This window comes from Dendrobates tinctorius, unplaced genomic scaffold (genome assembly GCF_039654945.1).
Source record: "Dendrobates tinctorius isolate UK_male_01 unplaced genomic scaffold, ASM3965494v1 ptg000169l, whole genome shotgun sequence".
Lineage (NCBI taxonomy): Eukaryota > Metazoa > Chordata > Amphibia > Anura > Dendrobatidae > Dendrobates > Dendrobates tinctorius.
In genome coordinates, this window is record NW_027361836.1 from 879,586 (window position 1) to 893,267 (window position 13,682).

The 13,682-nt window shown below is 46.5% G+C and overlaps 1 protein-coding gene across 4 annotated transcripts in view; it reads left to right on the plus strand.

The window, feature by feature from the left end:
• The first annotated feature begins 1,880 nt into the window (after positions 1-1,880).
• Positions 1,881-13,682, plus strand: part of JPH1 (junctophilin 1) — a 157,469-nt gene continuing 145,667 nt past the window's right edge. For all 4 annotated transcript variants that reach the window (XM_073550773.1, XM_073550774.1, XM_073550775.1 and 1 more), the window contains exon 1: positions 1,881-2,383. In XM_073550773.1, coding sequence (XP_073406874.1) covers positions 2,005-2,383 — 379 coding nt within the window. In that variant the 5' untranslated portion in view covers positions 1,881-2,004. The remainder of the gene's footprint in view (positions 2,384-13,682) is intronic.

Sequence of the window (13,682 nt, forward strand, 5' to 3'; positions counted from 1 at the left end):
GTGGCTGATATTATGGGCACAGTGGCTGGTATTATGGGCACAGTGGCTGATATTATGGGCACAGTGGCTGGTATTATGGGCACAGTGGCTGGTATTATGGGCACAGTGGCTGATATTATGGGCACAGTGACTGGCATTATGGGCAGAGTGGCTGATATTATGGGCAGTGTGGCTGATATTATGGGCACAGTGGCTGGTATTATGGGCACAGTGGCTGGTATTATGGGTACAGTGACTGGTATTATGGGTACAGTGACTGGCATTATGGGCACAGTGACTGGTATTATGGGCAGAGTGGCTGGTATTATGGGCACAGTGGCTGATATTATGGGCAGAGTGGCTGGTATTATGGGCACAGTGACTGGCATTATGGGCACAGTGACTGGTATTATGGGCACAGTGGCTGGTATTATGGGCACAGTGGCCGGTACTATGGGCACAGTGGCTGGTATTATGGGCACAGTGACTGGTATTATGGGCACAGTGGCTGGTATTATGGGCACAGTGGCTGGTATTATGGGCACAGTGACTGGCATTATGGGCAGAGTGGCTGATATTATGGGCACAGTGGCTGGTATTATGGGCAGAGTGACTGGCATTATGGGCACAGTGGCTGGTATTATGGGTACAGTGACTGGCATTATGGGAACAGTGACTGGTATTATGGGCAGAGTGGCTGGTATTATGGGCACAGTGGCTGATATTATGGGCAGAGTGGCTGGTATTATGGGCACAGTGACTGGTATTATGGGCACAGTGACTGGCATTATGGGCACAGTGACTGGTATTATGGGCACAGTGACTGGTATTATGGGCACAGTGGCTGATACTATGGGCACAGTGGCCGGTACTATGGGCACAGTGACTGGCATTATGGGCACAGTGGCTGGTATTATGGGCACAGTGGCTGGTATTATGGGCACAGTGACTGGTATTATGGGCACAGTGACTGGCATTATGGGCACAGTGGCTGGTATTATGGGCACAGTGACTGGTATTATGGGCACAGTGACTGGTATTATGGGCACAGTGACTGGCATTATGGGCACAGTGGCTGATATTATGGGCAGAGTGGCTGGTATTATGGGCACAGTGACTGGTATTATGGGCACAGTGACTGGCATTATGGGCACAGTGACTGGTATTATGGGCACAGTGACTGGTATTATGGGCACAGTGGCTGATACTATGGGCACAGTGGCCGGTACTATGGGCACAGTGACTGGCATTATGGGCACAGTGGCTGGTATTATGGGCACAGTGGCTGGTATTATGGGCACAGTGACTGGTATTATGGGCACAGTGACTGGCATTATGGGCACAGTGGCTGGTATTATGGGCACAGTGGCCGGTACTATGGGCACAGTGGCTGGTACTATGGGCACAGTGGCTGGTATTATGGGCACAGTGGCTGGTACTATGGGCACAGTGGCTGGTATTATGGGCACAGTGACTGGCATTATGGGCACAGTGGCTGGTATTATGGGCACAGTGACTGGCATTATGGGCACAGTGGCTGGTACTATGGGCACAGTGGCTGGTACTATGGGCACAGTGACTGATATTATGGGTACAGTGGCTGGTATTATGGGCACAGTGACTGGTATTATGGGCACAGTGACTGGTATTATGGGCACAGTGACTGGTATTATGGGCACAGTGGCTGATATTATGGGCACAGTGGCTGGTATTATGGGCACAGTGGCCGATACTATGGACAGAGTAGCCGGTACTGAGGGCTTCTGCTCCGGGCGCCTCTCCCCTGAGGTGTCCCATCCCGGTTTGGGACCGCTGCCGGTGGCCAGGTGAGGAGGAGCCGTGCAGGGGGCGGGGCCGCGCGGATGATGCCGGCGGGCTCGGCTGGGGATTGGCCGGGTGTTGGCAGCCGCGAGTGGGATGTCGGGGGTGTACTGCCGCGCCCGGAGCAGGGTGCAGGGCACAGGAGAGCGTGCATGCCGCCGCCGGGACACAGTCACTAGCTCCCGCTCCTCTCTGCTCCCCTGAATGACGGGCGGACGTTTCGACTTCGACGATGGCGGCACTTACTGCGGCGGCTGGGAGGATGGCAAGGCACACGGGCACGGCATCTGTACGGGGCCCAAGGGGCAGGGGGAGTACGCGGGCTCCTGGTCGCACGGCTTCGAGGTAGTCGGGGTGTACACTTGGCCCAGCGGAAACACCTACCTGGGCTACTGGGCTCAGGGGAAGAGGCACGGGCTGGGTGTGGAGACCAAGGGCAGGTGGATGTACCGGGGAGAGTGGTCCCATGGCTTCAAGGGGCGCTACGGGGTCCGCCAGAGTCTGTGCACCCCGGCCAGGTACGAGGGCACCTGGAGCAACGGGCTGCAGGACGGGTACGGCATAGAGACGTACGGAGACGGAGGTGAGTGCTGCCCGCGGTGTATCCCCGTGCGATCCTCTGCACCAGCCCTGAGCTGCAGGACGGGCACAGTGTCATCCACACACCTGTGCCAGGACTGGAGGGGCAGAGCTGCGGTGCCACCTGTGCCCTGGTATAAGATGATACAGCCATCTGCTGCTGAACTACAAATCCAAGCATGCCAACTTATGGAGAGTGCTGTCTGCAATAGTACATAATATAACCTGTGATTGTAACCTGTACGCGTAGGTGCCCACCACACAATATCCTGTGGGGCAGAGTCATGTATGGGGCACTTACATGTACCCGGGGGTCCTGCCACTGGGGCGGACGCCCTTCTATGAATGGATAATGTTGTGCCCATTTTGTGCCCCCTTTCTGCTCAGTGAGGATGGCAGGGGTGAGCCATGCTGGGCTTCATAGCTGTCCAGTCACATCTTTGTGGAATTGCAGTCAGAAATGGCCGTCCCATACGACTTTACCCTTATATATGCCATGGACAGATCGTCTGATGCCCCTATGCCCTCACGTCTGTCCTGCATGAAGCCCGGCGCCCTCCAGATCTTAGCTCACATTCCTTTTTTCTGGCTCATTTCATTTCCTAAACGTGCCCCACAGACGGATGGAAAAGTACGGCAGATCGCTGTGCCCGAAAGCTGCCACCTGTCGTGGAGTTTTTTTTTTCTTTTGCTGCTGTAATACAGGCAGCAGCTTTAATCTGGGATATCGGAGAACTACAAGTTCCAGCATTCTAGCCGGTCTCCTGTCTCTATGTAATGGTGTAAGACTGTTGTGTTGTGCGCTGTTCAGTGCGTGGAGCAGGATGGCAAACCCCGGCAGCCCGGACTCCCAAATACCGCTGCCACCTGTCATGGAGCACACTTCTAGATTCCATTGCACGTGCCATATGGGACTGCAAGTTCCAGCATGCCTTCTTCTCCATATATGACATCTAGTGCGCGTGTGTGGATCTAAATATAATAGTTTTTTATAGTGTTTTTAGTGGTGTTGTATCTAGTCCTATACAGAAGTCTATAGGAAAGACAGGAAACCGAGAGTGGTACTTTTTTTTCTTAATTACCATCAACACCCCCCCCCCCCCCCCCAAAAAAAAAAATCACAAATAAAAACCGTATGTGTCACCATTAAAGAGGGACTTTATAATAATATTAAGCAACAAAAAATGAGGATTAAAGCTGCCAATGAGAAAATAAAAAGCAACAAAACGCCGTGTGTAAATGTGATGCAGTGCAGATTACGTGCGTGCTATTGTGCTGCTGGGGCTCGCCAGCTGGCAGTGTAGCGGTTAATTTCCAGAATAAACTTGAATTCTTTCTGGAGTTTTTCGGGTAGCAGGTGGCTAGAGATCATGTTTCTCCAGACTCGGCACAGCTGAGTGCAGCGCTTTCTGCTTGTGCCTGCAGATTTGGGTAGAGATAAGTCCGTCCGTGGTAAATAATGGCGAAAATGAGAAGTTCTGTCATCTGCTCACAGTCTGACTCTAGCGATAAAGTCTTTATAACATCCTAATGTTATAAGATCCGGAGAGCAATCACTGATTCCATTCAATCTGTCTATCATCTAGATGTGTTAATAGATTATTTATATCAATTATCTGAATGCAAAAATCAAAATATAATCAATATTTGCTGTGACCGCCCTTTCCCTTCAAAACGGCATTAATTCTTCTAGATACACTTGTACAAAGTTTTTGAAGGAACTCAATAAATAGGGAGCTTGTTCCAAACATCTTGAAAAGATACAACAGATCTTCCGTGGATGAAGGGATGTGATATTTGTTATCTCTTCATTTAATCCCAAACAGATCTGATGTTGAGATCAGGGCACTGTGAGGGCCATCACTTCCAGGACTCCTTGTTCTTAATGACATTGCCTGTATGTTTGGGTGTAGAATAAAGTTGAGGTCAATCAAAGACATCCCTGATGTTGCATGATGGACAAGTATCTGCCTGTATTTCTCAGCAGGAGGACATCAAGAACTGATGGGCAGCATTGAGGACCGTAGACGCAGTGGGCGGCCAGGGAAACAGTGGAGCTAATGAAAAACTCATCATGCATGGTTTTATTTGATATTGGAAGTTGTCCAGCAGTGTCCTCAGCTCAGAACTGGTAGCAACCAGTGGGACCAACTACACCTGTCTACTCTTTGGGGAATCCCGGCCAAAAGTGGTCTTCATGGAAGAATTGTGGCCAAGAGCCATACCTTCAACATGGACATCAAGTCTAGCTGTGATTCCATGAAGAGACAAAAGGATTCACACAAGCCTACATCCACAGAAGATGTGTGGTTAGTACTCCCAGATGTTTGGCACAACCTCTCTTGACGAGTTCTTTCAAAAACTTTGTACAAGTGTAACTAGAAGAATTGCTGCTGTTTTGAAGACAATGGATGGTTACCAAATATTGATTTAATTTAGACTTTGCTTTTGTTTATTCACTTTGCATTTTGTTATTTGATGATAAACTTAGCACTTCTATTTTTGAAACCATTCTAACTCTTCAGTGCGTATATACATATATACTACTCAAAAATTGGTTTTCTGCTGAAATTTATCGAAAACGTGAAAAGTTCCCTCTACGGTGATGTTTCATCATGGAAGTAGGGCATGCAATGGTGATTTACTCATCTCAAACAATTTATTGAAACAAAAACCAAAAACAGTGGCGGCTATACCCCCAAAATATGACAGTCTCAGTAACTGGTCACGTGGCATTGAGCAACAATTACAGCTTGACAACACTTTCTCGTGCTGTTAATAAGTGGCGTTATTGCCTACTGAAGCATGGTATCCTACTATTGAGGTTCTAGCGTACAGAGATACGATCCTCGACACAGCTAATCACATAGGTTTTCTATGGGATTCAGGTCTGGAGAAAGTGCAGGCCACTCCATTTTGAGGTACCTCAGTCTCCAGCAGCCACTCCCTAATGATGCAACCTCGATAAGCTGGAGCATTTTCATCCATGAAGATGAAGTTAGGCCTGTGTTGTTCATGCAGAGGTCTCCAATATCGTTGGCGGCCATCATTTCAGCTTAGCGTGAATTGACTTTTATCACTGAATATTACTGAGGCCCACTGGTCCCTTGTCCAGTGTAGATGCTCATTGGCCTATACAAAGTGATGACGCCTGAGCTTTGCGGTGAGATCAGACCTTGCAGGTTATCTAGCACACAGATCAAGCTGATGTAAATGGTTTTGAGTGGTCTGACGTGACACTTGGTGCCTCTCGCCTCCCTTAAATGTGCTTGGAGTTGTGTGGCACTCTTCATCCGATTCCGACGGGCATCGTTCACATTGAAGCGGTCATCAGTGTGCGATTTGGCCAAAGGATGTCCACTTCTCTACCTGTCTGTAGTTGTCTTGGTCTCATAATGTCAAAGTGTGTACAGCGTGATGAGGAGGCCTGTTTAATGCCAATTCTAATTGAACCCCAACATTTATTGGGTGATTTCATGGATCAAACACCTGTTGTGAACTTTTGCCATTCTGCTCATTGTTAAAGAACAGCAAGTCGTGCAAAAAGTACTGAGACATTGAACAGTTGGACTTCTGCATCCAAAAGTTTAGAGAAGGTCACATTAAATTCTCCTGAAAAGATTGGAGTGCATTTTACAATCCTCCTGAAGTTTCACCTGAAAGCCAAATATCCGTAACTTTTTGTGAGTAGTGTACAGTACAGACCAAAAGATTGGAAACACCTTCTCATTCAAAGAGTTTTCTTTATTTTCATGACTATGAAAATTGTAGATTGACTCTGAAGGCATCAAAACTATGAATTAACACATGTGGAATTATATAATAAAAAAGTGTGAAACAACTGAAAATATGTCTTATATTCTAGGTTCTTCAAAGTAGCCACCTTTTGCTTTGATTACTGCTCTGCACACTCTTGGCATTCTCTTGATGAGCTTCAAGAGGTAGCCACCGGAAATAGTCTTCCAACAGTCTTGAAGGAGTTCCCAGAGATGCTTAGCACTTGTTGGCCCTTTTGCCTTCACTCTGCGGTCCAGCTCACCCCAAACCATCTCGATTGGGTTCAGGTCTGGTGACTGTGGAGGCCAGGTCATCTGGCGTAGCACCCCATCACTCTCCTTCTTGGTCAAATAGCCCTTACACGGCCTGGAGGTGTGTTTGGGGTCATTGTCCTGTTGAAAAATAAATGATGGTCCAACTAAATGCAAACCGGATGGAATAGCATGCCGCTGCAAGATGCTGTGGTAGCCATGCTGGTTTAGTATGCCTTCAATTTCGAATAAATCCCCAACAGTGTCACCGACAAAGCACCCCCACACCATCACACCTCCTCCTCCATGCTTCACGGTGGGAACCAGGCATGTAGTCCATCCGTTCACCTTTTGAGTCGCACAAAGACACGGTGGTTGGAACCAAAGGTTTTCAAATTTGGACTCATCAGACCAAAGCACAGATTTCCACTGGTCTAATGTCCATTCCTTGTGTTCTTTAGCCCAAACAAGTCTCTTCTGCTTGTTGCCTGTCCTTAGTGGTTTCCTAGCAGCTATTTTACCATGAAGGCCTGCTGCACAAAGTCTCCTCTTAACAGTTGTTGTAGAGATGTGTCTGCTGCTAGAACTCTGTGTGGCATTGACCTGGTCTCTAATCTGAGCTGCTGTTAACCTGCGATGTCTGAGACTGGTGACTCGGATGAACTTATCCTCCGCAGCAGAGGTGACTCTTGGTCTTCCTTTCCTGGGGAGGTCCTCATGTGAGACAGTTTCTTTGTAGCGCTTGATGGGTTTTTGCCACTGCACTTGGTCACACTTTCAAAGTTTTCCCAATTTTTCGGACTGACTGACCTTCATTTCTTAAAGTAATGGTGGCCACTCGTTTTTCTTTACTTAGCTGCTTTTTTCTTGACATAATACAAATTCTAACAGTCTATTCAGTAGGACTATCAACTGTGTATCCACCAGACTTCTGCACAACACAACTGATGGTCCCAACCCCATTTATAAGGCAAGAAAATCCACTTATTAAACCTGTCAGGGCACACCTGTGAAGTGAAAACCATTTCCGGTGACTACCTCTTGAAGCTCATCAAGAGAATGCCAAGAGTGTGCAAAGCAGTAATCAAAGCAAAAGGTGGCTACTTTCAAGAACCTACAATATGTCGTATTTTCAGTTGTTTCACACTTTTTTGTTAATTATATAATTCCACATGTTAATTCATAGCTTTGATGCCTTCAGAGTGAATCTACAATTTTCATAGTCATGAAACTAAAGAAAACTCTTTTGAATGAGAAGGTGTGTCCAAACTTTTGGTCTGTACTGTATATATAAGTAAATCTTGTATATTATTGATATAAACAAGCTCGTACAATTGGCCGTATAGTGAGTGAATATTAGTGTACAGCCTACGATCTTCTTATCCTGGAGGAGCAGACCTGCCCTGGCTTTATCTCCAGCGCACAACCGGCTGCAGAGGAATACATCACATAAGCTCTTAATACGTGTCCCGTCCGATAGCGATGTTTGCACCCATGCTGCTGCGAGCGGTGGGGAGAGCGGGCACATACGACTAACTACAATTACTCTGTGCTGTAAGGACGCGCATGAGAGACGAACGTGTGACGAGATGTCACCACCCAGGGACTGGTCACAACCTTGGCAAACAGAAAATAGCAGTCGTCGGAAGCGTTTGATGGAAACAGTCCAAGTTGTTAAAAACATGGCCCACGTTAAATGCTATTATTTCTTCTTATTTTCTCTGTTTTCTCTTTCATAGTCGCACATTATTGCCCTTTGTCACTTCAGATTACAGATTTGTTTTGTGCAAATCTGCAATGTGTCGCCAACAATACCCAACAGGATCCATATCATGCCTTAGTGTGTCTCTGATATTATCAGCAGAAACTTTTACCGTTCATCTTTTAATCCGGGAAACTTCATTGGGAGACCGGATTCAGGAGGTCGTCCTTCTCCAAAATGAGCATTTTTTATTTTTTTATTTTTAAGGAGGAATTACGTCCGTTAAAAACATTCCAATAGCAAAATCTTCAGTGTAAATTTCGCCTTATACAGTTTATGGTCTTTATAAGGGATTCCGCCTGGTCTAATGCTTCTCAATCAGCCAGACTGTGGAGGGGACATTAAAAGCAGCTCCCGCTATAGGAGACCCAGCTCATCGATGCATTAAATGGTCACGATGGTCTGATTCATCCCGACCGGCAATGTTCTCGCTGGTCCTGGTAAGGCAGCATGTTGGAGTCAGAAGCGTCTCGTTCCTTAAGAAGCACATCCGGCCAGAAATCTTTCGCCAGGTCCACAATGGAGTAAGATTTCTGGAGCATGGACCGCCACTTCTCATCGTGAATTAGACAAGGTTTGGCTTCATGTCTTGAAAATGACAAAAATCGCAACGTTTTTATGCAACCCAAGAGTTGTGCAAAAATTCTGCAACTTTTCAAACAATTTACAACAGATCTCTGGTTAAACTTCTTTGACTATGCCCCTATGTGCACAGAGCTAGATTGTTGGGGCACCTGTGTTTAGGAAAGGGGTTAACTATGCTAAAATTATTCTTGGTGCTTTTCCTCTTAAAGGGGTTTCCCCAATATTACCAAAGGTAATAAATGTTCTGAAAGAGTAATAATAGTATTTTGCCCCTTGAATCCCTCTCCGCTCCAGGCTGCCACTATGGCAAGTGATAACGAGCTGTCTGTCAATCACTGACCAGGCATAGCATGCACGTCCCCCGCCTGCAACCGAATTACTGTGCATAGGCAGAAATGTCAGCCAGGAGCTGGGGGGGTCTCCACATTGTGAATACATGGACCTCTGATTCTCCGCTCTGGCAGCATACACCATAATCATACATATCACACGTTGCCTGTCACTGCCACGCACTGCTCGCATAGATGGAGCATGATGTAAGTGACAGATTCCCTTTAAATAAAGCTGAGCAGCAAAACCAGACATTGCCCAAGGACAAGGCTGAAGCCGTGTCAGGAAATAAGGCAGAGCGCTCTCCCAATCTCAGACTTGATTATTGCCTCTAGAGATGATACCACAGCCCGCTGTAGGAATATGGTGGGGGGGAGAAGTTAGAGAAATGAATTACTTCCACTAGTATGATATTGCATCAATATCAGATCGGAGGGGGTCGGATACCCAGCACCCCCACTAATAAGCTGTTACCGGTTACACAGATGAATAGGAGATGATCTGCAGTAGCCACTATATACGGCGCTGTGTACACCGTTCACCTCCAGCCCGGAGCAGTAGCAGCTGATTGGTGGGGTGTCAGTTGTCAGACCTCTGCCAATCTAATATTAATCACCTATCCCAAATGGAAAACATGTAAAATAGATTTTTTTTTTATTGCAAGTTAATCACTTTTCGTGTGTGTGTGTGTGTGTGTGTGTGTGTATATGTATATAATATATATATGGTGGTCCAAAAGTGGGTGGCCAGTATGTGTAATAGGGTTATGAAGTGGGAGATTTATCAAACATGGTGTAAAGTGAAACGGACTCGGTTGCCCTTAGAAAATCCAGTAATTTCAGGTAACATTATGTGGAGTGATGAAGCTTCTTTCAAATTATCTGGCCATATTAACAGACATAATTGTATTTACTGGTATAATGAGAACATGTATTTAACATTAGAGCAACAACTAAATGAGCCTGGTGTCAATGTTTGGGGTGGTATTTAAAATTTTGGTGTTTTTGGACCATTTTTTTTTTTTTTTGATGGAACAGTCACAGGAGCTAAGTATCTGGAAATTCTAATGAATCAAGTTGTTCCCCAGTTACAGCAACAGCCTAATTCAAAAGGCCTTTATTTTCAATAAGATGGGGCCCCTCCACATTATTCAAGAGTCGTCCGCGAGTATCTTGGTGAAACATTTCCTAATAAATGGATTGGCCGAAGAGGCCCACTTGATTGGCCGGCACGTTCATCAGACTTGACCCCAATGGATTTTTTCTTTTGGGGAGTACTCAAGGACAAAGTTCATAGTCGAAAACCAAAAAGTGTCAGTGAATTGAAAAATTACATAAGAGATGCATTTCAAGAAATTAATACCCAAAGAGACTTGTGCAAAAATGTTTGTCGAAGTGTAAGAGGCAGACGTCAAAGCTGTACGAATTGTGATGGAAAACAGTTTGAGCGCCTGCGTTGATAAAATTTAAGGGCTTATGTATTATAACTATAGGTACAGTCCTTGTAGTAGCAGGGTCAGCCCGCTCAGGGTTGGCACAATCCACGGTTCAGGCATAAACCACAGCAGAAAACCACTTCTCTGGAGCGGTCCTCTCCAGACACACAACAATGCCGACTGCCTCTCGAGTCCAGCTATTTAAACCCAGACCATGTGACTCCTCACCATGTGACTGATCACATGACTGTGACATCACACAGGTCCTTTCAGCACACGGCGGTGTCTGCTCTGTAGGTAGAGAAAAGGTGGACATTCTCCCACCCACTCTGTAGATGTCCACATAAAACGAGCCCATATATTTAACTTTAAAGTAAACCTCACAACATGTACTATGCTGGAGGAGAATACTATGGATTCACATCACTGACCCCACTAAGTGCAGTGAAACATCTCCACTCCATTACTTTGTAACGATATATATGTATGTGTATATATACAGTATGTACGTATACATCTTACACCATGTGTAGCAGCACGAATTGGACTGACGGGGAGCGAGTGTGAAAATATACGCAGCATGTGGCCTAAAAGGGTATCTGATAAGTTTTCCATTCTGAGAATGGATCTCGCCTGGACATAATAAACTTTTAGTGCTGAATTAAATGAGCCGTGCAGGAGCTGAAATAAAACCTTGCTAATGATAGAAGAGCTGTTATGTAGCTAATGACCTGTGAGCACGGATGACACCGGGAATCAGCACTATCTATAAACTAAACACCTGCCGTAGAGGCTGCGGACTGCGGCCATTTGTCTCCTGCCACTCAGGCCTGACAGCCGTGTCTCATTGAGCATACTTGTGATGAGCGAACACTTGGATAAGATTGACGTGTGTGGGCTGATTGCTGCATTGGCATCCTTCTGATCATGTAGAAAGGTTTCTATGGGAATAGATTATTCCTCATTTGGTAAAAATCCAAACATATGAAGAGTCTTCAAGCGTCATTTGTAAAAGTAAAATTGTAGAATATCTGGCATCTGTTGTGTAATGAAGGCATAGGACGCATCCGTCCATCCCGAAATCTGCTCCCAATGTTCAGCTGGTCACAAATGCTCCATTGATTATATTCTGTGCTGCCTATATTCATTATATTCTGTGCCCGTGTTCGTTATGGTCTGTGCCCGTGTCCGTTATGGTCTGTGCCCGTGTCCGTTATGGTCTGTGCCCGTGTCCGTTATGGTCTGTGCCCGTGTCCATTATGGTCTGTGCCCGTGTCCATTATGGTCTGTGCCCGTGTCCATTATGGTCTGTGCCCGTGTCCATTATGGTCTGTGCCCGTGTCCATTATGGTCTGTGCCCGTGTCCATTATGGTCTGTGCCCGTGTCCATTATGGTCTGTGCCCGTGTCCATTATGGTCTGTGCCCGTGTCCATTATGGTCTGTGCCCGTGTCCATTATGGTCTGTGCCCGTGTCCATTATGGTCTGTGCCCGTGTCCATTATGGTCTGTGCCCGTGTCCATTATGGTCTGTGCCCGTGTCCATTATGGTCTGTGCCCGTGTCCATTATGGTCTGTGCCCGTGTCCATTATGGTCTGTGCCCGTGTCCATTATGGTCTGTGCCCGTGTCCATTATGGTCTGTGCCCGTGTCCATTATGGGCTGTGCCCGTGTCCATTATGGGCTGTGCCCGTGTCCATTATTGGCTGTGCCCGTGTTTATTATTGGCTGTGCCCGTGTTTATTATTGGCTGTGCCCGTGTTTATTATGGGCTGTGCCCGTGTTTATTATGGGCTGTGCCCGTGTTTATTATGGGCTGTGCCCGTGTTTATTATGGGCTGTGCCCGTGTTTATTATGGGCTGTGCCCGTGTTTATTATGGGCTGTGCCCGTGTTCATTATTTGCTGTGCCCGTGTTCATTATTTGCTGTGCCCGTGTTCATTATTTGCTGTGCCCGTGTTCATTATTTGCTGTGCCCGTGTTCATTATTTGCTGTGCCCGTGTTCATTATTTGCTGTGCCCGTGTTCATTATTTGCTGTGCCCGTGTTCATTATTTGCTGTGCCCGTGTTTATTATGGGCTGTGCCCGTGTTTATTATGGGCTGTGCCCGTGTTTATTATGGGCTGTGCCCGTGTTTATTATGGGCTGTGCCCGTGTTTATTATGGGCTGTGCCCGTGTTTATTATGGGCTGTGCCCGTGTTTATTATGGGCTGTGCCCGTGTTTATTATGGGCTGTGCCCGTGTTTATTATGGGCTGTGCCCGTGTTCATTATTTGCTGTGCATTGTGACTATAGTCTTGGTGTATAATGGCTGTACTTGGTGTCTTACTCCAGTTTCTTCTGTCTGCTCACACTGTTGTATGTAGTCACTTGCCCGGTTAGGGGTTTACTCACACATTACAGTTTTGCTGTTGTCTTGTTTTTTTCTGAAATTGCTGCAAAAACAAAATGTTTTGCTGCAATTTTGTAAAATCACACAACTTTGGAACAAGAAAATTACTGCTATCTCGCTCCCAGTGATGTTTCTCAAAGTTTGTGAGCCCCCCGATTAAAAAAAAATCTCTAGCAGGACTCCCCAACTATCAGGTTTTTAAAAAAATTTTATTGGACTCTCCTCTGTCACGAAGAGACTTGTTGATCCCTCTTTGGCTCCAGGACCACTACAATCCTTGCACCTCTGCTTGCTTCATCTTATAGGCCAGACAGTACTCTATCTGGTTGGTGGGGGGGCGTCAGATATTGAGCCCACCGGTGAGTTAGCAGAGGGGAGAATCTGGACCCATGTTCCCGGGGACGAGGTGGCCCTACATGTATCGTTACTTTTCATTAAAGGGGCTCTCAATTAACAGTCTATATCATATCACCATCCACATGCAAGTATGAGCAATGGGTCCCACTACTGAGACTTCCAACATGCAGGTGACGTGCCCGAATGTGTGTGTTACCATTGCTGCTGTCTGCTGGGCTGATGGCTCTTCTGTCTCTGCCGGCCCTTTAGAACGAAATGGCACAGTGGTCACGCAATCACGTTAGGAAACCATTAACACAGCAGACTGGGGGACCCCTATTCTTAGAGTCTGTGGGGGCTTCAGTGGCTGAGCTCCCAGAAATTTATACATTTTTCATCAATCCTGCGGTGATTAAATAAAATCGGGTTTAGAGC